At 44.1% G+C, this 27363-nt stretch overlaps 1 protein-coding gene across 1 annotated transcript in view; it reads left to right on the top strand.

Annotated features, from left to right (window-relative positions):
• Positions 1-27363, top strand: part of EPB41L5 (erythrocyte membrane protein band 4.1 like 5) — a 108851-nt gene that overhangs the window by 57429 nt on the left and 24059 nt on the right. Inside the window, exons 15-16 of the mRNA XM_058664187.1 lie at positions 3560-3602; positions 4003-4118. Of these exons, the coding sequence (XP_058520170.1) occupies positions 3560-3602; positions 4003-4118 (159 nt within the window). The remainder of the gene's footprint in view (positions 1-3559; positions 3603-4002; positions 4119-27363) is intronic.

Genomic DNA, 27363 nt, shown 5'->3' with positions numbered 1-27363 from the left:
TGTGAACAGCTTTGCTCCAGTGAGCTGTGGAAAACTGCACTGTTTGAAAGGATACAACTATTTGACCTAAAGAGCTTTTGACCTTGTGGACTTTAAAATTGGCTGATTCAGTTATTTTCCTTATTATATTTTGTCTTCCAACTGCTTCTCTGTTATTCTTGACTAGTAAGAATGTATTAAGGGCCTGGCGTGATAACGTAGTGGTTAAAGTCCTCGCCTTGAACGCGCCAGTTCTAATCCCAGCCGCCCCACTTCCCATCCAGCTCCCTGCTTGTGGCCTAGGAGGGCAGTCGAGGACGGCCCAAAGCTTTGGGATCCTGCATCCACGTGGGAGACCTGGAAAAACCTGCTGGCTTCAGATGGCTCAGCTCAAGCCGTTGTAGTCACTTGGGCAGTGAACCATGGGACGGAGGATCTTCCTGTCTCTCCTCCTCTTTGACTTTCCAATAAAAATAGATAAATCTTTTTAAAAAAGTAGATTAAGAAGGAAGATTTTAGAGGATGGTTTATATTTAAGTTATTAGCAATTTTTTGTCAGGGCTAAGTGGGCATTCTAGAAGATAGGAAAGAAGAAAGGACAAAAAGGTAGAACAAGTGGTGGTTTAAGAGTAAAAGGTTTAGGCCTGGCCCGGTAGCCTTGTGGCTAAAGTCCTCGCCTTACGTGTGCTGGGATCCCATATGGACGCTGGTTCATATCCCAGCTGCTCCATTTCCCTTCCAGGTTCCACTTGTGGCCTGGGAAAGCAGCGAGGACAGCCCAAAGCCTTGGGACTCTGCCCAACATGGGAGACCTGGAAGAAGCTCCTAGCTCCTGGCTTCAGATTGTCTTAGCTCTGGCCATTGCCAGCCACTTGAGGAGTAAGCCAGCAGACTGAAGATCTTTCTCTATATAGCTCCTTCTCTCTGTGTGACTTTCCCATAAAAAATAAATTACTCTTAAAAAAAAAAGAGAGAGAAAGTGAGTAAAAGGATTTAGTTACTGCCTGCAATCCCTTGGCCTAGGTGAGGAATGACAAGTAGTTCTCTCATACTCCTGCAAGTAAGAGTGTATTTAGTTATGAGAAAACAGTGCTGTCTGCATGGCAAGTGATTTGAAAGACATTGTGATCCATTTAATAGCGCTCACCATAAACACTGCTTCTCATGTTACTCATTACCTCCTGAAATGACTCCCAGGAGAGGAGAAGCTTCAGAGAGTAACTGCCAGCCTGTGCACTTGCGTACCAGGCAGGCGGGATGAAGCATTCACGGATGTTTGGGATTGTGGTTATATTTCCAGCCTTGCTGTGTTCTGGAAGAGCCAAATGAGTGGTAAAAGAAATAGTGCCTGACATGCCTGCTGTGCATTTGCTGTGGTGATGGATCTGTGCAAAAGAGTATTTAAAATTTTTCCTTTGTTTTGAGAGGCAGAGAGATACAGAGAGAGCTCCAGTCTGCTGGTTCACTTTCCAGATACCTGAGATGGAGCCCCGCTTGGCCAGGAACTCAGTGCAGCTCTGCTGTGTGTATGGCGGGGACTCAGTCCCTTTGCCCATCACCGCTGTCCCCTCGCCTCACCTGGGGTCCACATCAACAGGAAGCAGTGGTTCACATTCTGGCTGTGGAACCCAGATACCGAGATAGGGGGTGCAGCTATCCCAACTGGAATCTTCTTAACCATTTGTTTAATTTATTCAAAAGACAATATTACAGAGAGAGGGGTGGGGGGAAGAAATCTTCTCACGTACTGCCTCACTCTCCAAATGGCCACAATGGCTGGGTGAGGCTAGGCAAGCCTGGAGCCAGGAGCTTCATCTGGGTTTCCCACAGGAATACAGAGGCCCAAAGAAGTAGTTCGTCTTCCCCTGCTTTCCCAGGCCACCAGCAAGGAGCTGGATTGGAAACTGGAACTTACTGGCACCCACATAGGATGCTGATGTTGCTGATGGCAGCCTAATGTGTTAAGGCACAGCACTAGCCCCCGTAACTAGTGTCTATAACCACAAGGACATTGCCTGCCCCTAACAAGGTTTTGTTTTTTGGTTTTTGTTTTGTTTTGGTTTGGTTTGGTTTTAGTGTTATGGTTTCTTTTAGGGGATTTTTATTTATATACCTATTTATTTTGTTTTTATTTGAAAGGCCAAGAGAATCTCAGACTTTCTATTTGCTGATTTACTCCCCAAATGCGCACAACAGCCAGGGCAGGGCCAGGTCCAAGTCAGGAGCCTAGGATTCAGTCTGTGTCTTCCACATGAATGACAGGTACCTAAGTACTTGAACTATCACCTACTGCCTCCTGAGACATTGGCATCTGAGTCGGAAGTGGAGACAGGACTCAAAAGCAGACATTGTGTGAGGAATGAGGATTTCTCAAGCAGGATCTTAACTGCTCAGCCAAACTCCCATCCCTTGTTTTACCTATCCTTTTAAAAAAATCATATGAATTTGTTACTTCAGAGACTCCAGTTTATCTATATGTTAGAATTCTTTTTTTAAAAAAATTTATTTCTTTTTATTACTAAGTCATATATACAGAGAGGAGGAGAGACAGAGAGGAAGATCTTCCGCCCGATGATTCACTCCCCAAGTGAGTGCAGCGGCCGGTGCTGCGCCGGATCCGAAGCCAGGAACCAGGAACTTCTTCCAGGTCTCCCCCACGGGTGCAGGGTCCCAAAACATTGGGCCGTCCTCGACTGCTTTTTCCCAGGCCACAAGCAGGGAGCTGGATGGGAAGTGGAGCTGCCGGGATTAGAACTGGCGCCCAAATGGGATCCCGGGGCATTCAAGGCGAGGACTTTAGCTGCTAGGCCACACCACCGGGCCCATGTTAGAATTCTGAAGTCAGCAAACTTTGTCTTACCGTTCTATTGTGGTAACATCTCATTTTCAGTTTGTATTTAACCAAACATTTGTAATTTTTCTATTTTCTGTAGTTTGTTCCTAGTTTCTGTATTATAGATTGAGATTTTTGAAAGTGTTTTGAAGGCAGAACTGAGTAGGAAGATGGATAAAATCCAAACTAAAAATTTGAAATTATTTATCAATTATTTAGAGGAGAGGATATGCACAAGAGATTTCTAATCTTAAGTTTATTTTGAGACCTTTTTATTACGAATATTATGATTTTTAAAGTGCTGAGCACTTGTTGGCACTGGAAAATCTGGAGAGGGTAGGAGTATATGAAAGAAGAGATAGACAAGTATGTGGCCATTTGAGTTGGGTACTGTGCACTTAAAAAATCATTTGTGCTGCTGTTTGGTTTTTCCATCTTTGTCTAGTGATTAGGCAAGACTAAGATTTAAGTATCTGTCTCAGGCAGAATCAAAATCAAGATATGTGGCAATGTCAGATGAGAAGATGCTGTTGTTGCCTGTAATTTTCCATGCATCTAACATTCTCAGTTTTAGATAACACACTTAGTTTTCTTTATTTGAAATAAAACATTAATGCCTTCAGTGCAGCTTTCATTAGTTTTAATTAGGGCACTAAAAAATGAAGCTCTTGAAATTTATATTTTATATTTTTATATTTTATAATTTTATATTTTAACTTCTTGCTTGGTATTTTCCCCCCATTACAGTGTTCACAATAATGTTTCATCTCAGAGCAATGGCTCCCAACAGGTAAGAAGGCATGACACGCTCAACCTCTGGAACTCCTTGGTTGACTTGAGTGAATAGTAGTATTACCCGGATTTTCAGAGTGCTGGAACCTTGCACAAGTTTTGTGCAGTTCTCTTTTCCCTATGCCTTGAGTGACTCAGTAACGCCTAAGTTCTATTGCTTTACTCTCTCAGATGGTGTAAATAAGACAAATGTTTTATACAACATATCTGTATCAGTTCAGAAAAATGAATAAAATGTTAATGTTTGGTTAAAGTATATATCTGTAAGGTGATATATAAGCTTCAAGCATTGGTTGCCATTGTTTTATTTCATTCTGTAATGGTCTTCATCTTAGTGTTCTGCTGTAGAGAGCTATTATCGGAGCAAAATCGATGATGTTTGTAATTTCTGTGCAAAGGCTTGGGGTGCGAGATCTGCCGTGCCGGTGGTTCCTTCTACGACCTCTGGGCCTGTGCTGGTGGAGATCGAGAATCTTCCACAGAATCCTGGGACTGAGCAGCACAACAGGAAATGGTTTGTTCACTCCTTAAACTAAAGTATTGCTTGTCTGATTGGATGCTGAATCACCAGCCAATGATCTCAAGTGCCCTTAATATACTTGAAAGCAAATTATTCATATTTGTGAGCTAGAGAGCAGCATGTTGCCGAGCAGTGAGGCAGGCTGGAGATGAGGAAGGGAATGCAGTTGTCTGAAGGAACAGTGCCAGAGAGCTGCCTCTGTTTGCACAAGCATGGTCTGCAAGCAGTGGGGGGCTCTCTGCCAGTCAGTGGAAACCTTCCCAGTTGGGCAAGGAAAAAATGTGTTCATGTTACTCCACACAACAAGATGTTACTTCTATGGGTGTGTTTTCTTCATTAAAGATTAAAAATAGAGCCAAAAAGGAAATATGATTCAAGTTCAATAAACACCATAAAATATTCTGTTGTTTGGAGATTTAAAAAAATACTGTACTGGGAATGAAGAAATTGATTTAACTTTCTAACGTTTTGCTCTAGATTAACAATACATACACAAATATGAATACTTTGTGACTTGTTGGAGTTAATCAGTTGAGTTCATTCTTTCCCAAATCAACATGTGCGACTCAGGCTCGGGAGGGGCCGGGGGGTTTGTGGGGATGATTTGGTTGGGTGGTCTATTGGGCGTATCATCTACTTGCGTTCTATGCCTGTTTAGAACAAACTTGGATAATTCATGAGTTTTTTCTTTGTCTCTCACTCTCTGTTTAGTACCTGAAATCTAATGAGTTTCTGTGGTGATCACAAGGGTTTGGTCAGCTTTCTGTGCAGCCCGTTCTTCCTGCCTGGTGGTGGCCGGTGATGTTCCTTCTCTTCCATATGATTGGTTTTCACTCTCATTTTGGCATAACTAACTGCAAGGTGCTTTGCTTTGGGTGGTTGCGAATCTTTGTAACTTCAGTTCCAAGTGACTTAGAGTTAGGATTGAGGAGTTTTCCTGGTTTCCTCCCCCCATATTCTCCTTTTAATGTTTTTATGTTACTTGGCAGTGTATTGGAAGTCCTCTGTGTATGTGCATGTGAGCACATGGTTAAAGATATAAATAATGAGTCTTCTCCGTATCAGATTGTAAAATTTCATTCCTGAAGCCTTTCACAGAAAGTCTTGCTTGGTTCCTTATTGAAAGTGCTGCTCTGGCAGGTAGCCAGGTTCCCACCATGCCCTCCTGACAACGAGGGGTAGTGTTGGGACTTGAATTATAAAAGAACTCCATTAATAGATGATCAGTATATGTTGAAGTCTGTTGATTTTGATGTGTTAGGTAATACTTGGTTCCTTTGGATAAGCCTCTTAAAGACTTATTTTTATTTGTTTATTAAGACAGATTTACAGAGAGAAGAAGAGACAGAGAGAAAATCTGCCCTCTGGTTCACTCCCCAAGTGGCCACAATGGCCAGAGCTGAGCCGATGCAAAGCCAGGAACCTGGAGCTTCTTCTGGGTCTCCTATGCTGGTGCAGGTTCCCAAGGCTTTGGGCTGTCCTCGCTGCTTTCCCAGGGCACAAGCAGGGAGCTAGATGGGAAGTTGAGCAGCCAGGACATGAACCAGTGCCCATATGGGATCCCAGTGCATGCAAGGCAATGATTTAGTCACTGAGTCATAGCACTGGCCCTGGGATGGCCTTTTAAAAAAGAGAGCATTAGACTGGATTGAATCTTAAGCAAAATGAGCCACTCGGAGCTGTATGTCCTTCTCCATTGAGTGGTTGTGCTGAGACTGCTTTTGTTGCAGTGGGGTGAAGCCCAAGGAGCCTCAGTGTAGGCCAGCAAGGGTGTGGAACTGGGTGGGCCTAGCTGACACGTGTAGGGCTAGTAGATTCTCTGGCCTGAACTTTAATGCATCTTGCCTTTCATTCTGTTTCTGCATGCTTTAATCATGAGAACATACAGCAGTCCTCCCTTAGAAGGTAACCAGTTAATTTGGAAATGCTCCCTAAGTTTGAACAATTGGTTGGAAAAATGAGCTATCTTAATTTTGGCAGACAACCAATTTAAGCTAAATCTACATCCTGTTGAAGTCATTTTTTTCTGCCATCTTGTCACCTTATTTAGGTAAAGGATTTGTTATAACAGAAACCTAGAATTATCAAGTACTATATAGAATCATCAAGTATGTATACTCAAAAGAGTATCACCTTTTGAGAAACAATTCATGTAATTAAATTATGTGAATAGTTTATAAATAACAAAACCAAAACTGAGTCGTATTTAGAACTCTTTTGTCTATAGTGGAAAACATTAGCCTAATTTACTTTCCTAAATGTTTAGAGACCCAAAACCGAGCATTGTGATTTTTGTGAGTTAGAGTTACTGAACATAGTTGAAGAAAGATGATTTTTTTTAATATTCCACATTTGTTCTGAAAATTCTTGTTGGTTTCCCCAATGAAAAAAAGTGAAAGCAGTTATTTTGGTTGAATTAGGAAGAAAACTGTAGTTTTACAAGTCTGTGTGTGGTTTTTTTTGTAAGTGATGTGATTTTTTCCCCTTTGTAATTATTTTAGACACAGGCTGCTCCTTTGTCACAGATTTCTGAGTTGCTGAACTTCGGCAGCTGCTGCCTTTCTATTGAAGGACTGGCCAGTTCTGGAAAGGCTTGCCCGATGCATGGCTCACTCCTGCCCAACTCGGGGCCTGTTGGGCTGCACTGTGCTAACGGATGTCTCCTGTGCTTAGTAATCGGTTTCTCTGGGGGAGCTTAATAACCTAGTCACATCTGTGCTTGTTGGATTTTACCTGGAGATGCTGTGACTTCAGATTCTAGAAGGAGCAATGATCCTCTGTTGTTAATTGGGAACATGGGGGGATGACATGGCCTGTAATGGGCCCAAGATTTTTTTTAATGTCCTTTCTAAATTTTGCTTCCTAGATTTTGGTTTTGTGCAGCCATTTGACTTGGAGGATAAATTACAGCATTGCCATTCTTCCCATATGTACCTTTGGCTTTAACACAGAATTTTCACCTTAAATTTGAGTTAAGTCAATTGTGAATATATATTTTTTCTTTTTCATTAGGATGCTGAATACCATTTTTTGGAAGCCTCAGGGACAGATGCAATGTTTGCGCTCTGTGACATCTCCTCTAATTAATGCGCTAAACCATTTCTGATTACTTACATGCATTTCCATATTGACCTTTCCATTACATTTAACCCTGAACGCCTGGCCTCTGTTGTTCCTCCACCATGCTCTTACCGCATGAAGTAGCATTGGTAACTGCTCGTAGCAGTGGTGCATGTAACTCACTAGCTTCCCTGCCTGTGACTCTTGCACACCCATTTTCTCCTGTTCCTATTGACTAACTGTCTCCCCTCCCACTCCCAACCATCCAGGCTCTCTGCTGCCAGTGACTGCTGTCAACGTGGTGGAGACCAATGGAACGCCAGGGCCCTGCCCCCACCCCAGACCGCACACAGAAACTACACTGATTTTGTCCATGAGCACAATGTGAAGAATGCAGGCGGCCATCACGGTGTCCATATTCCTGGCCACGCAGCCATGACTGAGATATGAGGCTCAGTACCCTTAGGACATGGGACTCTGTCATACAAGTTGATGGTTGAACGTTTCCTGGGGTTTGTAAAAGACTGATCACAATAGGAATGTCTTGGAGAATTTAACTTTATACTGAGTCACTAGTTTTATAGTGCTGGGGCGATTCAATCCCTCTGAAAGAGAAAAGGCTCTGGAATAGCCTTGTGTGACCAGGCCTGGTGACCCGTGTCCCCATGTGGAGGACTGTGCACGCTGCTGGAGTCTGGCAAGGGTTTTTGTGATGTTAGCATGTTGGGATTTCAGTTGGTATGTCTCAGGAGGAGGTGCGTGTTTGTGAGCTCTCACTCTAAATCAGGTAGCGGAGAAGCCAGACCCTGAAGGCAAAGCCCAAGGAAGTGTGTCCTGGCCTATCAGATGCACCTCTCGTGGGATATTTGCACACAGTTGTTACCCGTTACTTCCTGAGCTGGCTTGTGCTTAGTATCAGCTAAGTGCCTGCAGTTTTAATTAATGTAATTTTTAATTAAAAGCACTTCTACTTTTTCAAGAATACAACTCTTTAAAATTACTAAAATCATGACAATGTCGTACGCTGGGACAGGTCTGTCCGGTTTCTGTTGGATGGCTAACTGAATGGTTACATAACTACTGGATGTTTATACAAGGTGAAAAGTGTATTCACTTTTGTCTTTTCATTTTACTCTTTTTCATCTTATACACCCGATGGATGACCATGGTTTGCAACAGCCTCAAATTCTAGCCTTGTACAATCTTTAAAATAAATTTCAAAACCAAAACCATATCATTTGTAGAAGGATTACTGTTTTTGGTCCCTTTCAAAGTTCAGAATGCAATTGTCCTTGCTTTTTGAAAAAGATCTGTTCCTGCTGGGCTGGAAGCTGATGGGAGGAAAACATTTCTATTCCTTCCCATTTTAGGAGGTTGAAACCAAGAGTGTGTAGAGTTGAGGATATTTCATACTCTGAGGATTCGTTGAGATAGAGAAGCATTGTGCCATAAAAACTAACTTGTCCAACTCATCTGGCTCACCTCAGACTGGTTTTATCAAACTTCAGATGCTGTCTGCCAGACAAAGAGGAAGGCTGCAGTGGGCTCTCACGCCAGACCGTTGGTTGCACCTACAACACAGCTTGTCAGTAGAAAATGTAAATCAGCTAAACAAATTTGAAAAATTAGAGACTCACACCCTGGTTTTTCTTTCTCTAAAAACCTTGATATAGGGCCCGGTGCGATGGTCCTATATAGGTGGTGCTTCCAATCCTGGCGGCCCCACTTCCATCTAGCTCCCTGCTTGCACCCATGTGGGAGACCCAGAAGAAGCTCCAGGCTCCTGGCTTTGGAATGGCTCAACTCCAGCCATTGCAGCCACTTGGGGTTCTTCCCCTGGGTCTCTCCTTTCCTCTGTATATCTGACTTTGCAATGAAAATAAATAAGTCTTAACAAAAAAAACTTGCTATATAATAATCCATTTGTAAATTCCTGGTGAGACCACCTGAGTGGAGGAACGTGGGAGGGAGCAGGTATAAAGACTGAGTGGCACAGATCAGATTGTCTGCCTTCTAGAAGTCCCCATGAGCTCCTGAGTTTTTGATCACATTCAGATAGAGATCATCTATCTGGAAGTCTTAAATCCAAACACTTCAGAATCAGAAATGTTTCGTGCCCTGACAGGAGAATGCAAGTGGAAAATTCCACACCTGACCCTGAGCAGCCAAAACCCAGGTACACTGAACCATTGCGTGAAGCTCCCTTCAGGCTGTTTGGAGAAAGGTATGTGGGAAACATAATGAATTCTGTGTTCAGGGGTCAAATCCCATCTCCCATGGTGTATTGCATAGTGCATATGCCAGTATTCCCAAACATTTCTGAAATGTTTATTGGAAACTCTTCTGGCTCCAGCATTTCTGATAAAGGATACTCGGACTGTGTTATGAATATTTGTTCTTTTCACAAATATTTTGAAGAGGGATGTACATGTTATTTCTAGAAGTGTGAGCCATTGGCAGTTACTTCAACCTACATTTAAATGGCCACAGCCAGTGCATACCATGCATTCTTTTAGGTCCAGAGCTCAAGAATTCTGAATCCTGGACTAGGGAAAAGATGTTCTCCAGCAGTACCTCATTGGGGCACCCCACTTCTGAGCACCCGGAGTCGTCGGCACAGGACTCCAGGCTCACATCATTCAGCCTAGAGCACTTTGCTTGTGAGTTAGGTTAATGTCTACCTGCATTTTAGTCTGTGATGATCTTTACACCTTGACACGTGAAAGGTAAATGAATGGTGAGTTGTTTGGAAGGTGAAAACTTTGCAGAGGCTTTTGCACCTCTGTGTGTCGGATCTAGCCTTTTCTGACCTTGATTGGAATCAGACACACTCTTACTTCACAGAGAAAACCAGACATTTTATTTGCCCAACTATGCATATGTCTATTTTGAAAAGCCTAGAGTTTGGGCATTCTAGTAACATTTCAAGATGTTAATATCAGTGTAATTCAAATTGTGGGTTTTTTTGGAGTGGAATTTATTTAACATGTTGAGTAAAGGAAATATTATTTGTAATACTGATGTGAGTCTCTGTCAGACTGTTTTTCAGAACATGAAAGCTACTGTATCCACAGGGTCACATAGGAAACAGAAGTCCTAAGCAGAGGTTGAGAGGTAGCTTGTCTCACAGGATGAAACTATCAGGCAGGTCCTGGATTGCGTTAGTTTTGCTTTTCACCTGAGCACCTGGCTGGAGTCACTGCTAGTAATGAGTCGGTTTACCAGCCTTGCTGGATCACCTTGGTGTGTCCTTTCCGGTGTTTCGCTCTCACACCTTTTGCCCCAACAGTGAACTGAATGAGGAGGTGGGGAGCAGAGCGGCTGGGCTGATGCAGGTGGCTGGCTTCCCAGGTGTAAGAAGAGGAATCTGTAGCGTTGGTCTGTAACTGCCTTTGTGTTCACAAATGAGTGTGAACTGAGAACAGGAGGCCGTGGTTGTGCAGGTAACTTCAGTGTCATCTTTAAATCATGATGGTTGGCAATTGTGGTTGGGTGAGGCACCCTTCATTTATTAACCATCGGTCATTGCTTAAAAGGTCATTATTTCCTCTTACAGGTTTTGACTGTTGACTTTGAGAATAATAACACATCAAGTTGTAGTCATACATTGTTTATTCTTGGCATTGTGCCTTGTCATTTGGATTAATGTCAGCTTGTGCCTGTAACATTCTCGTGTCCTCTATTTTAAGATAAATCTTGCCCTCATCAGCTATATATGTTTCCAGAATTACTGAGAATGCCTCTGCATGTGCTGCTGTCAGTAAACTGACCAATTCTTCACTCCCTCTCTTTTCCCTCCAGTGCTGTCTCCCAACCCCCATATGATTCATCAGCTGCTTTGTAGGGGTAGTCAATCCTGTGGACTTGGGTGCAGTGTTCTTTCTCTGCTCCCTGTTTTGCAGAGCAAAGAAACTTACTGTTCTCTGATAATGTAATTTTGTACTTGCATCATGTGAAATCATAGTGAGAATTGAACGTTACTCAGTTAACATTAACTTTGGTGTTGTAGAAATTAGGATATAGGTCAATGTTCAGGGTACGGGTGTTCTAGGCATATCAGAGTGCCTAGCTTTGTGCCACAGCTATACTTCACATCCCAGTTTCTTGCTAGTGTGCACTTGGGAGGTGACAGGAAATGGCTCAAGCAAGTACTTGGATCTCTGCCACCATGTGGGAGACCAAGATGGGGTTCCCAGCCCTAGCTGTTGCGGGAGTGAACCAGGGGTGGAAGATGCCTGCCCCTACCCCTTTTCTCTCTGCTTTTCAAATAAAACACTGATTTTTTTTTTAAAGATTTATTATTATTGGAAAGCCGGATATACAGAGAGGAGGAGAGACAGAGAGGAAGGTCTTCCATCCGATGTTTCACTCCCCAAGTGAGCCGCAACGGGCCGGTGCGCGCCAATCCGAAGCCGGGAACCAGGAACCTCTCCCGGGTCTCCCACGCGGGTGCAGGGTCCCAAAGCTTTGGGCCGTCCTCGACTGCTTTCCCAGGCCACAAGCAGGGAGCTGGATGGGAAGTGGAGCTGCCGGGATTAGAACTGACGCCCATATGGGATCCTGGGGCTTTCAAGGCGAGGACTTTAGCTGCTAGGCCACACCACCGGGCCCTAAAACACTGATTTTTAAAAAGAAGGAAATTGAGTTATGAACCATACCACTCTCAATGCAAATGTGAAGTAGCTGCATTTCCTTCACAGTTCTTGGCCACTGCCAATGCAGTCAGAGCTTTGAGCTCTTTGACCTGGTGGGGAAAGGCCTTATGTGCTAGACTGCTTCAAATAAGGAAGAGACAGTGATGCAGGAAATCAGTGAAAGGAAAAGAAGCTCCCAGGGCCTCTTCTGACTGATGCTTTCTATTTTTGAACCGAAGCTGAAAAACAAATGTCCCCATCCTTCCTGAAGCCATTGTTCTCACCATTTTTTTGAATGGTTAGGTCATTACCGCAGACCGTGTGTCCCTAAGCAGCAGCTGTGGCACTTGAGTGAGCTTTGTCGTGCTCGTTCTGACAGCCAGCCAGCTGTGTGTGTGTATTGGCATGGGGATCTGACTGGGAGAACCACATTCTCAGGACAGTGACCCAGGACTCCCTCAGCGGGGCCATGAGCCTGTAGCTCTTCTTCGGAACAGGTTCAGCAGCTATAGCTCTTACTTTGGTTAATGTTAGTGGGAGCTTTCATTTGTTTCACTATTAACTAATTTTCCATAAGAAGTGAGATAGAGCAGTGTGCAGTGAGGATTTGCAAGAAATAGCTTGCCATCTACAGGCATGGCAAATCATTCTAGGTAATAAATGTAGAATGTTTTTGAAGATTAGAGGTGAAAAGGGTGATTCCTGGCTTGATTGATCTTACAGAATTAGGTTAGAGGAGGATTCGGAATGATTGTGTAAAAGGACACCAAACTAGGTGTCCTTTCCACTAGGCAAAAGAGTTTCCTCTCCCCCATAAAAATCTACCCAGTGGCTTCAGCAATTGTGTAACTGTAAGCCCTGTAGGAATTTAGATACGTAAGACCTGTGCTTTACAGCTCGAATTGTTCTTCCTGGGGCACCATCAGCAGAACTCCAGGAAGCTTGACAGAGACCCACCAGGGGTTGGTGCTCTGGAATATCCAGAATATCAATTTGGAATTTCACAACCAGAGCAATAATACGGAAAGATAGCTTAGAAGATTGAAGAGACAATGAGTTATCTGAATTTCATAAGGACACCCACTAATTCCTTGCATTGTTTAGAAAATTTTGTTTATTTGAAAGGCAGCATTAGAGAGAGAGAGAGATCTACCTGATGTTCCTCAAATCTCTGCATGGGTGGGGTTGGGCTAGGCTGAAGCCAGGAGCCTACAACTCCACCCAGGTCTCCTATGTGAGTGACAAGGACCCAAACACTTGGACCATCTTCTTTTCCAGCAGCATTAGCAGGGAACTGGGTGGGAACTGGAGCACTTGGGACTTGAACCTGGCACTCCTGTGGGATGCTCGTGTTGCAGACAGTAGTTCAGCGTGCTACGTCAGTGCACCAGCCCCTCCTGCAACTTTTCAGTGAAAGATTTGAGCATCATATGTTAATACTTCTTTGAACTCATCTCCTTTGTGGAATACCTGCCAGAGAACCTCTCTGATCCTTTTTCCCTTACACATTATCATTTAGGAAGTATCCCTGTGCGTGTGCCCTCTGTTCCTGACCCTTCTCCCGTTCCATGCATCTAGTGTGTTCCTAGTGAAATTAAACTCTGTCCTGTCACAGCAGGCAGGCTGTGAATGGGAAATGCACACACTCTTGTGGAATAGACCTACTTTAAATTTGACCACCAGGCTCAGGAGGGCCATCAGTGCTGCCTTGGGGTTGTGTCACATCTTCCACAGTGCTGGCCAGCTTCTTCCTCCTTTTTTTTTTTTTTTTTGGTAAGATTTATTTATTTTTATTGGAAAGGCAGATATACAGAGAGGAGAAGAGACAGAGAAAGACCTTCCATCTGATGGTCCACTCCCCAAGCAGTTGCAACAGCTGAAGCTGAGCCAATCTGAAGCCAGGAGCTTCCTTCACATCTCCCACATGGTTGCAGGGTCCCAAGCACTCGGGATATCTTGTGCCACTTTTCCCAGGCCACCAGACTAACAAGGAGATGGATCCAAAGCGAAGCAGCCCGCATGGGATGCCAGCATCGCAGACTCTGCCTGCTACACCATTACACTGGCCCTTTCATTGCTCATTCTTCACTCTCAGTTACTGACTTCCTGTCTTAGGAAGAAAACAAGCAGCCGGAAGAATCTGCTCCGCACTGTCACTCTATCCTGTACATTTGGGCACGTTTCCTTAGCTTCCTCTGCTGCTGAACCGGGTGGACACCCGCACCTGCTCCAGGCCCATTTTGCACTGCACTGCTGGATCCTGACACCGGATGACTCGGGAGCATCGTTTCACCAGTTCTCCTTCTGTCATGTCTCACCCATGTTCTCTGCATACTGGATGAACCTGTGGCATCTGCCGGCATTAAAAGAGAACCTCTGCTTCACTCCACCTCTGTCTCCCACCACCCCCATCCCTTTGTTCCATCACTAACTGCACTCTTTGAAAGAAATCGTTTCTGTTCACTGTCTTCTTGCTTTTGAACCCATCCCGAGTAGAATTTGTCTTTGACACAAAGGGCCCGGGAATGCTGTGACAGTTGTGTTCTACGCGAGGGTCACATTGGAGAAGACAGTGTCCTCAGTATGGATGGCAGAGGTTTTCAAGCCGTGGCACCTACTGTTATCAGTTATGACAGTTTGTCGAGAGGTGAGGGGCATTGTTGAAGTCCCTGAGGCAGCTCTGCCTGTGTTAGCAGCGTCACACTCCGACTTCAGTGAAACAGCTCCTGTCACTCTGTTCAGAGCACCTGCTCACTTCCTGCTTCGTGAACTACTTGCTTCACCCCTTCCTCATTTCTTGTTTTACTGCTTGCTTAGGGATGTTATTCTCATGATTGTCTAATTTCCCTAGCCACCACTAGCCTGTTCTCAAACTAAGAAATCAATATTAGTGCCATACCGTTGAGGTTTCCTGGTCCCACAGATGATCTGGCATCTAACCTGAAGTCCCGTGTTACAGCCAGTCTGTGGCCCTCAGGCATTCCGTGTCTTGGGTTATATATATTTTAAAATACTTATTTTTATTGGAAAGGCGGATTTACAGAAAAGGAGAGACAGAGCATCTTTTATCTGCTGATTCACTCTTCAGATGGCTCAATGGCCAGAGGTGAGCCAATCCAAAGCTGGGAGCCAGGAGCTTCTTTTGGGTCTCCCATGTGGGTGCAGAGTCCCAAGGACTTGAGCCATCCTGTGCTGTTTTTCCAGGCCATAAGCAGGAAACTGAATTGGAAGTGGAGCAGCGGGGACAATAACCAGCACCCATTTGGGATGCTGGTGCTGGCATGTAGAGGATGAGCTTGTTGAGCCATCACTCCAAAGCACTGGCTCAGATTTTGTAGATTGCCTCTCAGGTCAGGGTTGTGTGGTGTTTTCATGTGATGAGACACCTGGGGAAGAATATTGTACAGTGGGGCATTCCAAATGTCCTGTGTTCAAGATCACACAACTGTGTCTCCCGCCCCTGAAGATTGTGCCACCTGTGGTTTCTCCTGTTGGTAGGCTCTGTGTCTTGGACTTTTTGATCAGCCTAGCTGCTGAGAAGTTCTGGAGGTGATTCGCAGTCAACGTGCCAGCACCTTCTGGGAGTCAGCTGCCTACTCCGGGGTGTGAGCAGCATCTACTAAGAGCGTGCCGCCTAGTGGGCACCTTGCACTCACTTTGTGTCTTGTACTTACATCATGTCTTCAAAACATATCCAGAGTCGGTCACTTGGGACTGTCTCTCCCACTCCTAGGTCCCTCCTCCTTGTTCCTCTGTGTCACATTGTAACTTTATTCATGCCATTCCTCTGCTCAGACCTGTGTCCTCGGCTTATTCAGACTAAAACTAGAATTGTAGATTCTTACTTGATACGAACAAGATTTTTCAGTACCTTACTTTCTTCCTGCCACTTTGCTTTGAAATACTCATCCTCTAGCACTTGTTCAAACTTTCCAAGAACAAAGAATCTTCATTAACTTTATGGAAAGGCCTAGTTAAAAAAAATCTATGCGTGGATTTCAAAGGGTTTTGTTCGTTAGGTTTATTTTGGTGAAAGATGAAAAACAATCTGGGGCTCAGTCAGACAAACTGGGATCTGGCTACCCCCCTAGCCCAGGGTTTTCCTTGTTAGGACTCCAGAATCGAGAATGGGACCATGACACAAACCCAGGCACTCTGATACATGATGCAGGCATCCAAGCTGATGGCTTAGCTGCCAGGCCAGACGTCCACCATCCTGCATAGCTTTTGTTGACGTTCATTTTCTTTTCGTTTCACTGGAGAGACAGGAGTCTTGCATCTTCTGATTTGATCTCCAAATGCTGGTAACAGCACTGAGCCAGGCTGAACCAGAAACTCACTCAGGGCTCCCATGTGGATGTTCTTCCTGAAGCCATCACTTGCTGCCTCCTAAGGTGCTACATTCAAAGGAAATTGGATCGGAAGCAGAGCTGGAACTCCAAGTTCAGGCACTTGGATGTGGGATGCAGACATCCCAGCCAGCACCTTAACTGCTGCACAAAATGTTTGCTTACCTTTTAATTGTTTACATAAACTTTTGTATATAAATTTTTTATATAGTGATTACATGGTTAATCAGGATGGGAAGGATCAAAGGTTAGGGAAAATTGGGTGAACTCAATGCTTACAACATGAATTTGGCATTAGCCAGGCCCAGAATGCCCACCAGCCATTAGCTGCTTTTTTCCCAGCAGTGTTAAACTTGCCTAGGTACAGTACAACATAAGCCATTGCCCATAGCTGGCATAGTAAAGTAAATCTTAAAAAATTATTTGTTTTTATTGAAAAGGCAGATTTACAGAGAAGACAAGACAGAGAGAGAGAGAGAGAGAGAGCTTCTCTCTGCTGGCTCAGAAGCCAAGAGCTAGGAGCTGCTTCTGGGTCTCCCACTTGGGGTAGGGCCCAAGGTCCTGGGCCATTCTCCGCTGCTTTCCCAGTTGCATAAAAGGGAGCTGGATTGGAAATGGGGTAGCCAGGACTTGCAAGTGGAGGGTTAGCCTGGTAAGTCCTGGCACTAAACTTGAAAGACATACTTTTTTTTGTCTTTTTTTAAAGACAGAAAAGTTTATTTGCAAAGGGACCAGGTGAGCAGGGAAGGGAGCGGGAAGGGAAGCATCTCTGGGGAGAAAGCCGGGAGGTGGGGTGCCTCTTCTAAGGGGAAGGAGAGAGAGAGACACTAAAGAAAAAATGTACTTTTTTAAAGAATTATTTACTTATCTGAAAGGCAGAGTTACAGAGAAAAAGAGAGAGTCAGAAAGATCTCCATCCACTGGTTCACTCTGCAAATGACTGCAACGGCCAGAAGTAGACCAGGCAGAAACCAGGAGCTTCATATGGGTCCCCCATGTGGGTGGCAGAAACCCAAGGACTTGGGCTATCCTCGTCTGCTTTCCTAGGCCACCAGCAAGGAGCTGGATCAGAAGCAAAGCAGCCAGGACTCAAACTGATTCCCATATAGGATGCTGGCCCTGCAGGAAGAGGCTTAGCCCGCAATTCCACAGCATCGGCCCCCTTCAGTACTATTTCTTACTTATTTGAAAAGCAGAGTAATTTCCGTTTGCTGATTTGCTCCCTAAATGCCCACAACCACTGGAGTTAGGCCAGACCAAAGATGGAAGGCAGAACTATATCTGAGTCTGCCATGTGGATGGAAGGGAGGCACCCATCACCTGCTTCCTTCTCGAGTACACACTAGCATGAAACTGGATAAGCCATAGAAGTGAAATTTAAATCCAGGCACTCCAGTATGGGATGCAGGCATCACAAACTGTGGCTTAAGTTCTGGCACCACAGCACCTGGCACTCCACAAATCTGTTCCCTCGGAGAATCTTTGTGCTTTAATAAATATTATCCTCACTCCCCCCACTTCCCTCCATGCAAGTAATTTTATGGTTCATTCAACACATGCAATTCTTGACCCCTCTAAAATACTGGTGGACTTCCCCTGACGCATCCGGGGCATCCTCTGCCCTACTTATTTTGTTGGATTGTTTCCTCACTTCGATTTGCATTGTGATCTGTTCATTGCTTGCCGTTTGTATTCCTTACAGAAGGTAAGGGAGAGTTTTGCTTCCTGGGCGCCCAGCACAGGTGCTCCATATGTCCTAATTGAGTGCATGGAGGCCAAGCACATGCCGGCACACATGGTGATGCACCCACAGTCAAAATGCTGTCCTCTGCTTCTAAAATATCGATACTCAAATAACAGATACAGGTGTGGATCCATATGTAAGTGAGGTTCTGGAAAAAATGAAAGAGGTGAATTTAAAGCAGCTTCTTGGTCCTAGCGCAGTAGCATAATGGCTAAAGACCTCACCTTGGATGTGTCGGGATCCCATATGGACACCACTTCCCATCTAGCTCCCTGTCTGTGGCCTGGGAAAGTTATAGAGGATATGATCCCTTGGGAACCTGCACCTATGTGGAATACCCAGAAGAAGCTCCTGGCTCCTGGCTTCAGATCAGCTGAGATCTGGTTGTTGTGGCCCTTGGGGAGTGAACCAGAAAACGGAAGATCTTTTTCTCTGTCTCTCCTTCTCTCTGTAATCTGACTTTCCAGTAAAAATAAATTTTTAAAAACAGAAAATAATTGGTTTTTAAAAAATTTTTAAAGAAAAGCTTCATTGGTTTCCTGTTTCAATTGATACATAGCATCAGGAGCCCTGGATGCGTAAATCTCTTCTGGATGAAATACTGATGGGAAAAGGAATGTTTTTAAAAGATTTATTTTAATTGGAAAGGCAAATCAGATTGATGGAGAGAAGGAGACACAGAAAGATCTTCCATCTGCTGGTTCACACCCCAGATGGCCACAATAGCTAGAGCTGAAATGATCTGAAGCCAGCAGCCTCCTCAGGGTCTCGTGTGTGACTGCAGGTTCCCAAGGCTTTGCGCCATCCTCGACTGCTTTCTCAGGCCATGAGCAGGGAGCTGGATGAGTGGAGCAGCCAGGACTCAAACTGAAACCCATATAAGATCTTGGAAGCTTGCAAAGTGAGGATTTAACCATTAAACTGTCCTGCCAGGCTGAAAAGGAAATCGTAAATTGTAGAGTGTAAGGTGAAATTAAGGAATGCGGAACTGAGTCTGAGTTCCCAAGTTAGGAATTAGTGGGGAGGCACAAGTAGTGGTGACAGCTGGTGCTCAGGTGCCTTACTGGCCTTCTGGAGACGCAGCCCCAAATACCTAGTCCAGTGAAGCACCCCATCCAGGGACCTGGTGATAGTAAGGCACACAGAAGCTGTGCAGCTCACCCAAAGCTGCTTCGCTAGCGCACAGGAAGGCTGGGTTTTAGACTCAGCTTGGTCCTAGAACCTGGCTAGCGTCTGTGAAGTGGGGTGGGGCCTCCAGCCTGGAGAAGGGAGTGTTAGTAGCAGTGCTGCTTTAGAAAGATAACTTGAAGGATGGCAGCCAGGTGGGGAAGGACTGGATCATCAAAGTTGGCTACATCCATACTACGTAACTGCTGAAGAATGAGGATGGGCCGTGGGTGCCCACTGGAAGATGGCAGCGACACACTGTGGAGTTAGAAATTGTGAAATGGCTGAGGTTTGTTTTCATTTTCATCTTCAAAAAAATTTTCAGAAATGCTTCTAAATGGACACACACACAAAAAGCCTTTATCACTCAGGGACTGTAGGTTAGAGGTATTGTTTTGCCTAATTAGCATGTGGGAAGGCCCTTGAAAAAATCACAGAAACAGCGTTTTGGGGAAAGTATGCATGGAGAACATTCCTACATATTCCTTCCCACATTGCTGAGAGGTCTGTGTCTGCTGGCGCATTGCCACACAGAAATTGGAATTTTTTTTTAAGTTTAAAGAATTTTACTTATGGATAATCTTCTTTGGAATAAAAAGTGTATCCATTTTTTTAAAAACACGATTTATTTATATTTATTGGAAAGGCAGCTATACAGAGAGGAGGAGAAACGGGATGATCTTCCATCCATTGATTCACTCCCCCAAGTGACTTTAACATCCAGAACTGAGCCAATCCAAGGCCAGGAGCCAGGAGCTTCTTCCAGGTCATGGGTGCAGGGTCCCAAGGCTTTGGGCCTTCCTCGACTGTTTCCCAGACCTCAAGCAGGGAGTTGGATGGGAAGCAGGGCCACCAGCCCATATGGGATCTCAGTGCGTGCAGGACAGGATTTTAGCCACTAGGCTTCTGCACCGGGCCCATTTTTAAAATGATCTTCTGATAAGGGTCATCTTAAACATCTTTCTGTAAAATGTTATCGATGTTTTTAGATATATTTTTATTACATCATTTTCCAGAACCATAGGAAGAGGGAAGAAGCTCAATTATTATTATTGGTCCAACCAAGTCATATCAGGCAAAAGGTTCATATAACAAGTTATAGAAGATGGCATCTATAACTCTGACTCATAATTTTTAAAATAAAAAATGGTATCTTTTACAAACATTTATTTACAAATCAGAGAACTCCTATGCACTGGTTTGTTCTCTAGGTGCCTAAATAGACAAAACTGAGCCATTGGAGTTGGCGTGCAGTACAAGTCTCCCAGAAGCGCAACCCGAGCCCAGCTAGTTGAGCCATCGTCATTGCCACCTAGGGTCTGCACTGGCAGGCCGTTTCATTTACAGAAGATGGGGATGGGAATAGAACCCAGAGACACCATTGTGGGACATGAGCATCTTCACCGCTAAGCTAAATGCCTCCTCTTGGAAAATGTGTTATTACGTTTTTTGTTACTGTTGGAAAGTGTACAGTTCAGTGTGTACTCAAAGCTGTGTAGTCATCACTGCTGTCTCTGATTTTCATCATTCCTAAGCAAAGCCACTCACCAATAGGCACTTCCTTCCCTTTACCCCATTCTTCCAGCCCCAGGAAGACATACATTTACTTTCTGTCTACAGACTTACCCGGTCTGGGAGTTTCCTGTCAAGAGTAAAACAGTGTGTGGTGTTTTGAGTCTTCTTGCATTCATGTAATAATTTTCGGGTTTGTTCATGTTATAGCATGTTTGAGTACTTAATTCTTTTAATGGTTCAATAGTATATTTTGTGTAATGCTCAACAGTTTATCAGCCATTGGAGTTGCGTGTGTGTGTGTGTGATGCTGTCATGAACATTCATATACAGGTTTTTGTAGGGACATGTGTTTTCAGTTCTGTTGGGTAGTAGATAACCTATGTAGATAAGAGTAAAATTACTGTTACATGGTACCTCAATATAATACCTTAAGGATTGCTTTGTTGTTTTCTACAGTGCTGTACTATTTTATGTTCATCAGCAGTGTACAGAAGTTTTAGTAATTCAATGGCTTTCACTGCTGTTTACTCTTTTCCTCATAGCCATTCTAATTGTTGTAAAGAATTATCATAGGAGTTAATCATGTTTAAGTGGGTTTTTTTGCTTTGTTTTTTAGTGCTGTTGGACAATTGTGTAAAAACTTACCTAAATCCCTTGTTCATTTAAAAGTTGGGTTATTTGTTGCTCCATTTTGTAAGAGTTCTTTATATATACCTGCGACTCATCCTTTATCAGATGTGTGATTTTTAAAAATATGTCTTGATGAATGCCATTTGCGCTTGGGAACAATGTGTATTATATAGTCGTGAGAGGAGTATTCTGTATGCGTCTGTTAAGTCTTATTTGTCGTCTTCTATTTTCTGGCCTGTAGAAATTCATGATGAAAGTTGAATAACTAATTATTGAGTTGTTTATTGCTCCCATCAATTCTGCTTTAGCTTTATGAATTCTAAGGCTCTGTTTTTAGGTTTATACATGTTTGTAATTGTATAAGTGTGTTCCTGATAGATTGGCCACTTTGTCATTATGAAACTCTTCTTTTTATCTTCCACAGCAATTTCTGTAGTCTCTTGCCTGATTGCATACCACGCTTTTTTGGTCCATTTATGGTGTGTTTTTTCCTTTTTTTTATTTAAAAAATTGTTAATCATTTTCGTTTACTTGAAAGGCTGAGTGATAGAGAAGGAGAGACTTTAAAAAATGTTGTTGAGTGACTGCTGTGTTCAGGCACTGTCCTGGGTTCTGGAAATACCTTGGTGATCAAGACATGAAGTCCTCACTCATGCCACATGCATTCTGTTGAAGGAAATAACTGTGTTAGGATCTCTAAGCATAAAAGTTGCTATGAAGAGAGCCAGGGAGATGTCAATCAGTGCCTGCAGAGTAAGGAGTGAACCTCAAGAGAGGTTGAGCTAAGGCGTCATCCCCGACCAGAGTGCCTAGTTTCATGTCTGGCTCTGTGTCCTACTCCAGTTCCCTGCTAATGTGCACCCTGGGAGGGAGCAGGTGATGGCTCCAGTACTTGGGTACCTGACATGTACGTGGGGAGATGAACTTCCATGCTCCGGTTTCAGCCAGCTCTTGAGGGGATTGAACCAGCAGGTGATATCTGCCTTTCAGATAAATGGGGAAAAAATAGAGGGGAGAGTATTTCAGGCAAAACAGCTGGAGGGAGTGTGATGGTATTTGGGGTGCAGAATGTAAACCCTTGGGTGGAGCTTAAAGCAGGAAGAAGGTGATGATGTGAACAGGCCTTGCATACCCTGGAGGGGGCAGGATTTGGGTTTTACCAGCACGGCAAGGGTCTGTGGTGGGCTTTAAGTAAGGGAGTACTGTGTTCTTGGTGCACTCCAGTAACTTTGATGTATGGGAGAAAGAAGACGAGCGGATCTTCTCCCTGAATGGGTTGAGGGTCATCTGCAGGGATCGTAGCCTTCACGTTCAAGTCCTTCAGCAGGTGTCTCAGAAAAAGAAGACATGCCCTGGTACTTCCACAGTGGCAGAGAATCAAATATGAAACAAAGGTTCTTCAAAAAATGTAGAAAATGGAATTCAGAGAGAAGTTTTGTTTGGTTCAAAAATAGTTAATCTATGTGGTTTTTTTCCTCATAGGCAGTTTCCATGAGCTTTTTCAAAGATGGTTTATGTGTATAAATTTCTAATTATTATATCAAAAATGATCTTCTATTCCATTTTCTGAAAACTTTGGGGAATATCCCGTGAATTACTTTCTGATGTGTACTTTTCTACATTCAGGTTTCCCAAGTGTCCTAATACAGAGTCAAGACTCGAACCCAGGCGCTCCAATATAGGATGTGAACATCCCCACCCGTGACTTAACTGCTAAGCTAAACGCCTGCCCAAGCTTCCAAAGTTTAAATCTCTCTGTGCTCTGGGAAGAAACAGCTCAGATTTGTAGATTGTCAGATTTCCCCAAGACCCTGTCTTTGCCACCACACCAGATGCAGACCTGGTAGTTTTTGATGCTCCACAGTCCACACAACCACCAGGGAGCTGGATGGGAAGTGGAGCTACCAGGATTAGAACCGGTGCCCATATGGGATCCAGACGTATTCAAGGCGAGGACTTTAGCCACTAGGCCATACCACCGGGCCCCAGTTTCTTTTCTGGAGTGACCTTTGGTGATCAGGTCTTTCAGGGATTTGTCCATGTCATGTACATGTTGAGTTTATGGGACTAAAGTTCATGCTATCCCTTTTGGCCATTTTCACATATGTAGGATCCATAGGGATGTCACTCCTGTTATTCCTTATATTGATAAATATGATTTTCTTTTTTTCCTGATTAGCCTTCCTAGAAGTTAGCAATTATGGGCCCAGTGCAATGGCTCATTGGCTAAATCCTCTTCTTACACGTGCCAGGATCCCATGGGTGCTGGTTCATGTTCTGGCTGCTCCATTTCCGATCCAGCTCCCTGCTTGTGGCCTGGGAAAGCAGTCAATGACGGACCAAAGCCTTGGGACCCTGCACCCACATGGAAGACCTGGAAGAAGCTCCTGGCTCCTGGCTTTGGATTAGCTCAGCTCTGGCTGTTAAGGCCACTTGGGGAATGAACCAGTGGATGGAAGATCTCTCTCTCTCTGTCTCTCCTCTGTATCTGCTTTTTTTTTTTTTTAAAGATTTATTTATTTTATTACAAAGTCAGATACACAGAGAGGAGGAGAGACAGAGAGAAAGATCTTCCGTCCGACGATTCATTCCCCAAGTGAGCCGCAACGGGCCGGTGCATGCCAATCCGAAGCCGGGAACCTGGAACCTCTTCCGGGTCTCCAACACGGGTACAGTGTCCCAATGCAATGGGCCATCCTCGACTGCTTTCCCAGGCCAAAGCAGGGAGCTGGATGGGAAGTGGAGCTGCCGGGATTAGAACCGGCGCCCATATGGGATCCCGGGGCTTTCAAGGTGAGGACTTTAGCCACTAGGCCACGCGGCCGGCCCCTGCCATTGTCTTTTAATCAAAGTATTTTTGTTTTATGTGATCAGATAGTATAAGAAAGTAATTTTGTTGTGGATTCATCTGTGCTAAATAACTCTCCAAGGTCCATTCTACCTCACTTTAAAACCTTAAAAGAAAATTCAGTATTTTGAAGAATATGAAGACAATGAAAGCAAATAGGCAAATGGAACTCAGTTTTTAAAAGTACTGTGGAAAATTCAAAAATCTTCCTCTTTTCTGAAACCACCCCAAATCTGTTCTTCTCCCAGAGTGATTCTGATTTGTAGTAACTGTCTGTTTCTCACTGTCTCTCTACTCCTGTCTCTCTCTCTCTCTCTCAAGACACAGCTCTGCCAGACCAGGGAAAATACCATCCTGTAGGCTGCTTTGTTCAGCTCTAGTGTACAATAAACATAGGATGGAGGGCTGGATGGAGGAACATTCTGCTGTGCCTTCCCTTTACCTGGAAGGGACTCGGATGAAATCAGCACTCATGAGACTGCTCCTGAACCTCATGGATTACACCGGGCTTAGTAAGGGCAGGTGGTGGGCAGCAGAGAGCTCCTGGCCTGGTGGTACAGGATTGCTTGGAGCAGCCTGCCAGTCAGCGTAAGGGGATGCCTCCAGGCTAGTGCTGGGGAACAGGGCTGATGTGGAAAATGGTATGAGCATGGCAACAGAGGCCCAAATAGGACAAGGGTCAGGAGAGAAAGCCACATGAAAGCCCGGCAGGGCATGGGAACCGAAGTCATGGTGGGATCTTACAAGTCAGTTGTGCTCATGACTTACCCAACGGAAGGGCTTTTCAGTGAGGTGATGGCAGGTGTCCTGCACAGCCCATCTGACCTGAACTTGTGCAGTTGTGCCATTTGGGCTCACGTGTTCATAGTTCAGGCATGGCACTGATCAGTGTTAAGGATTGTGATAGTCTCTTAGTTGACCACCCTCATCATGATGAAATGATTATCTTTGTTTTGGGTGATATTTGCTCTGAACTTGACTTTAATATCAATATATCTCTTCCACCTTTCGTTGACTGCTGTTAGCGTGGTATATCTTTATTTCTCCTTCCACTTTTCATCTTCTTGATTTGTTGTATATAAATTGTGTTTTGTGAAAGCATTACATAATTGGATTCTGCATGTTACAGTCTCAGCATTTTAAAACTGGACTATTTTGACCATTTCCATTCTATAATATTTAATCATTTCTATTAATGTTTTCTTGAAGTGGGCTTTTTTTTTGTCATGACTTGTTTGGTATATTTGATGTGTATTTCCTTTATCTTTTATTACGATTCAAGTCATGTGTCACATTATTCACCTGTTGAAAACGGATTACTGTGGTCAGTGTCACAGACTGGCAGAGAAGTGAGGTTACCTTGCTGGGTGGAGTGCAGCAGGCTGTCCAGTAGTGGACAGCAGAATTACTGGCTGGGAGCCACTTTGTGCGCCAAGTTGGCCTGTGGGCTCACAGAGTGTAAGGCAGCACTTCTCACTGACTCAGACTTCAGGCCCTGAACCCACAGAACCACATGCTGCCTCCCTGGCCGTTCCTCTAGCCCCTGGTAACCTCGAGTCGACTCTGTGGATTTGTCTGTTCGGCGCATTTCACGTAAACTTAGTCACACAGGAAGTGGTGTTTTCCCGACGGCCTTTCCTGGAGCATTGTGTTTTCAGGAATCATCAATGCTGCGTTCTGTATCTGTGCTTCGTTCCTTTTTCTGTTAAGGAGTAACTCTGCTTCTCTGGACACAACTTTGCTTCCCTGTTCTGTGTTGACAGGTGTTTGGGCTGTTAGGAACAGTGCTGTTGTGAGTACTCAGGGACATGCTTTTGTGTGGGTTGTTTTTCTTTCTCCTGCTTATGTACCAAGGATCACTTTTGGGTTTGAAAACCATGTTTGCACAGCAGAAAATGTGTTAGTTTTTTTTTTTTCCCACACAGTGAAAGGACGTTTTCAAAGAGTCCTTCCACTGCCCTTATGTCATGCTTTCTTCTGTTTCTTTGAGCACTTTTCTTTGGCTGCTTTAAAGATTTTTTAATCATCTTTTCAAAGCAGTATGTTGTGCTTTGTATAAATTTTCTCATATTTCTTGTGTTTTGGTTTATTGAGATTCTTGAGTTTTATGAATGTATCGTTTTCTTCCAATATGAAAAAAATTCATCCATTATGTATTTGAGTATTTGTTCTGTATTACGTCTTTTTGAGACTGGTTTTCCACACAGTAGGCTGTTTGAAGTTGTCCACAACAAACTGATGTTGTTTTTACTGTTTTGTTTCAGTAGTTTCTGTTGCTGCGCCTTTGAATTTGTTCTTTCCTAATGACTGCTGTGTGATTATAGTGTCTAATCTATGTTCCAGATTTTTTTTTCTTTTTTAAGATTAATTTGTTATTTTCATTGAAAAGACAGATTTAACGGAGAAAGAGAGATAGAAATCTTCCATCTGCTGGTTCACTCCCCCAGATGGTTGCAGTAGGTGGAGCTGGGAGCCAGGAGCTTCTTCTGGGTCTCCCCACATTGGTGTAGGGGTTCAAGGATTTGGGACAACCTCTGCTGCCTTCCCCGGCCATAAACAAGTAGCTGAAGTGGAGTAGCCGGGACATGGACTGGTGCCCATGTGGGATGTAGGTGCTGCAGATAGAGGCTTTGCTCCCACACTGAGCTTCTTTTTCTGTTGTTTGTTTTTCAAGATTGATTTATTTGAAAGACAGTAACAGAGATAGAAAACGGCAGAAGAGAAAGAGAGATCTTCCATCCTGTGTTTCACTCTGCAAATGGTGACATCATCCAGGGCTGGGCCAGGAGCAGAAACCAGGAGCCGGGAACCCTGTCCAGGTCTCATGATATGGGTTGAAGAGAGGCCCATGCACTTAGGCCGTCTTCCACTGCTTTTCCAAGTGCATTAGTAGGGAACTGGATTGGAAGTGGAGCAACTAGCACTTAAACCAGCACTCATAAAGGGTGCTGGCATCACAGGTGACTTAACCCACCGTGCTACAATGCTAGCCCCTGTGTGTTTCTTTTTCTTTGTAAATTTTTATTTGCTTTATTGATTTGAAAGACACAAAGGCAAGGAAAAACAGAGAACTTCCATTGCTGGCTTATTCTCCAAGTGTCTTCAACAGTTGGGCTGATCCCAGACCAAGAGCCAGGAACTCTATCCTGGTCTCCCACATGGGACCCAGGTACTTAAAGCCATCACCTGCTACCTCCCAGAGTGCACATTAGTGAGTTGGAATCAGGGACTGACCTGGGATCAAACCTGGGCATTCTGAAACAGGAAGCAGGCGTCCCAGGCAGCGTCTTAA

This window comes from Ochotona princeps, chromosome 5, assembly GCF_030435755.1.
Source record: "Ochotona princeps isolate mOchPri1 chromosome 5, mOchPri1.hap1, whole genome shotgun sequence".
Taxonomy (NCBI): Eukaryota; Metazoa; Chordata; class Mammalia; order Lagomorpha; family Ochotonidae; genus Ochotona; species Ochotona princeps.
This window is presented reverse-complemented; position numbering and strand designations above follow the sequence as displayed.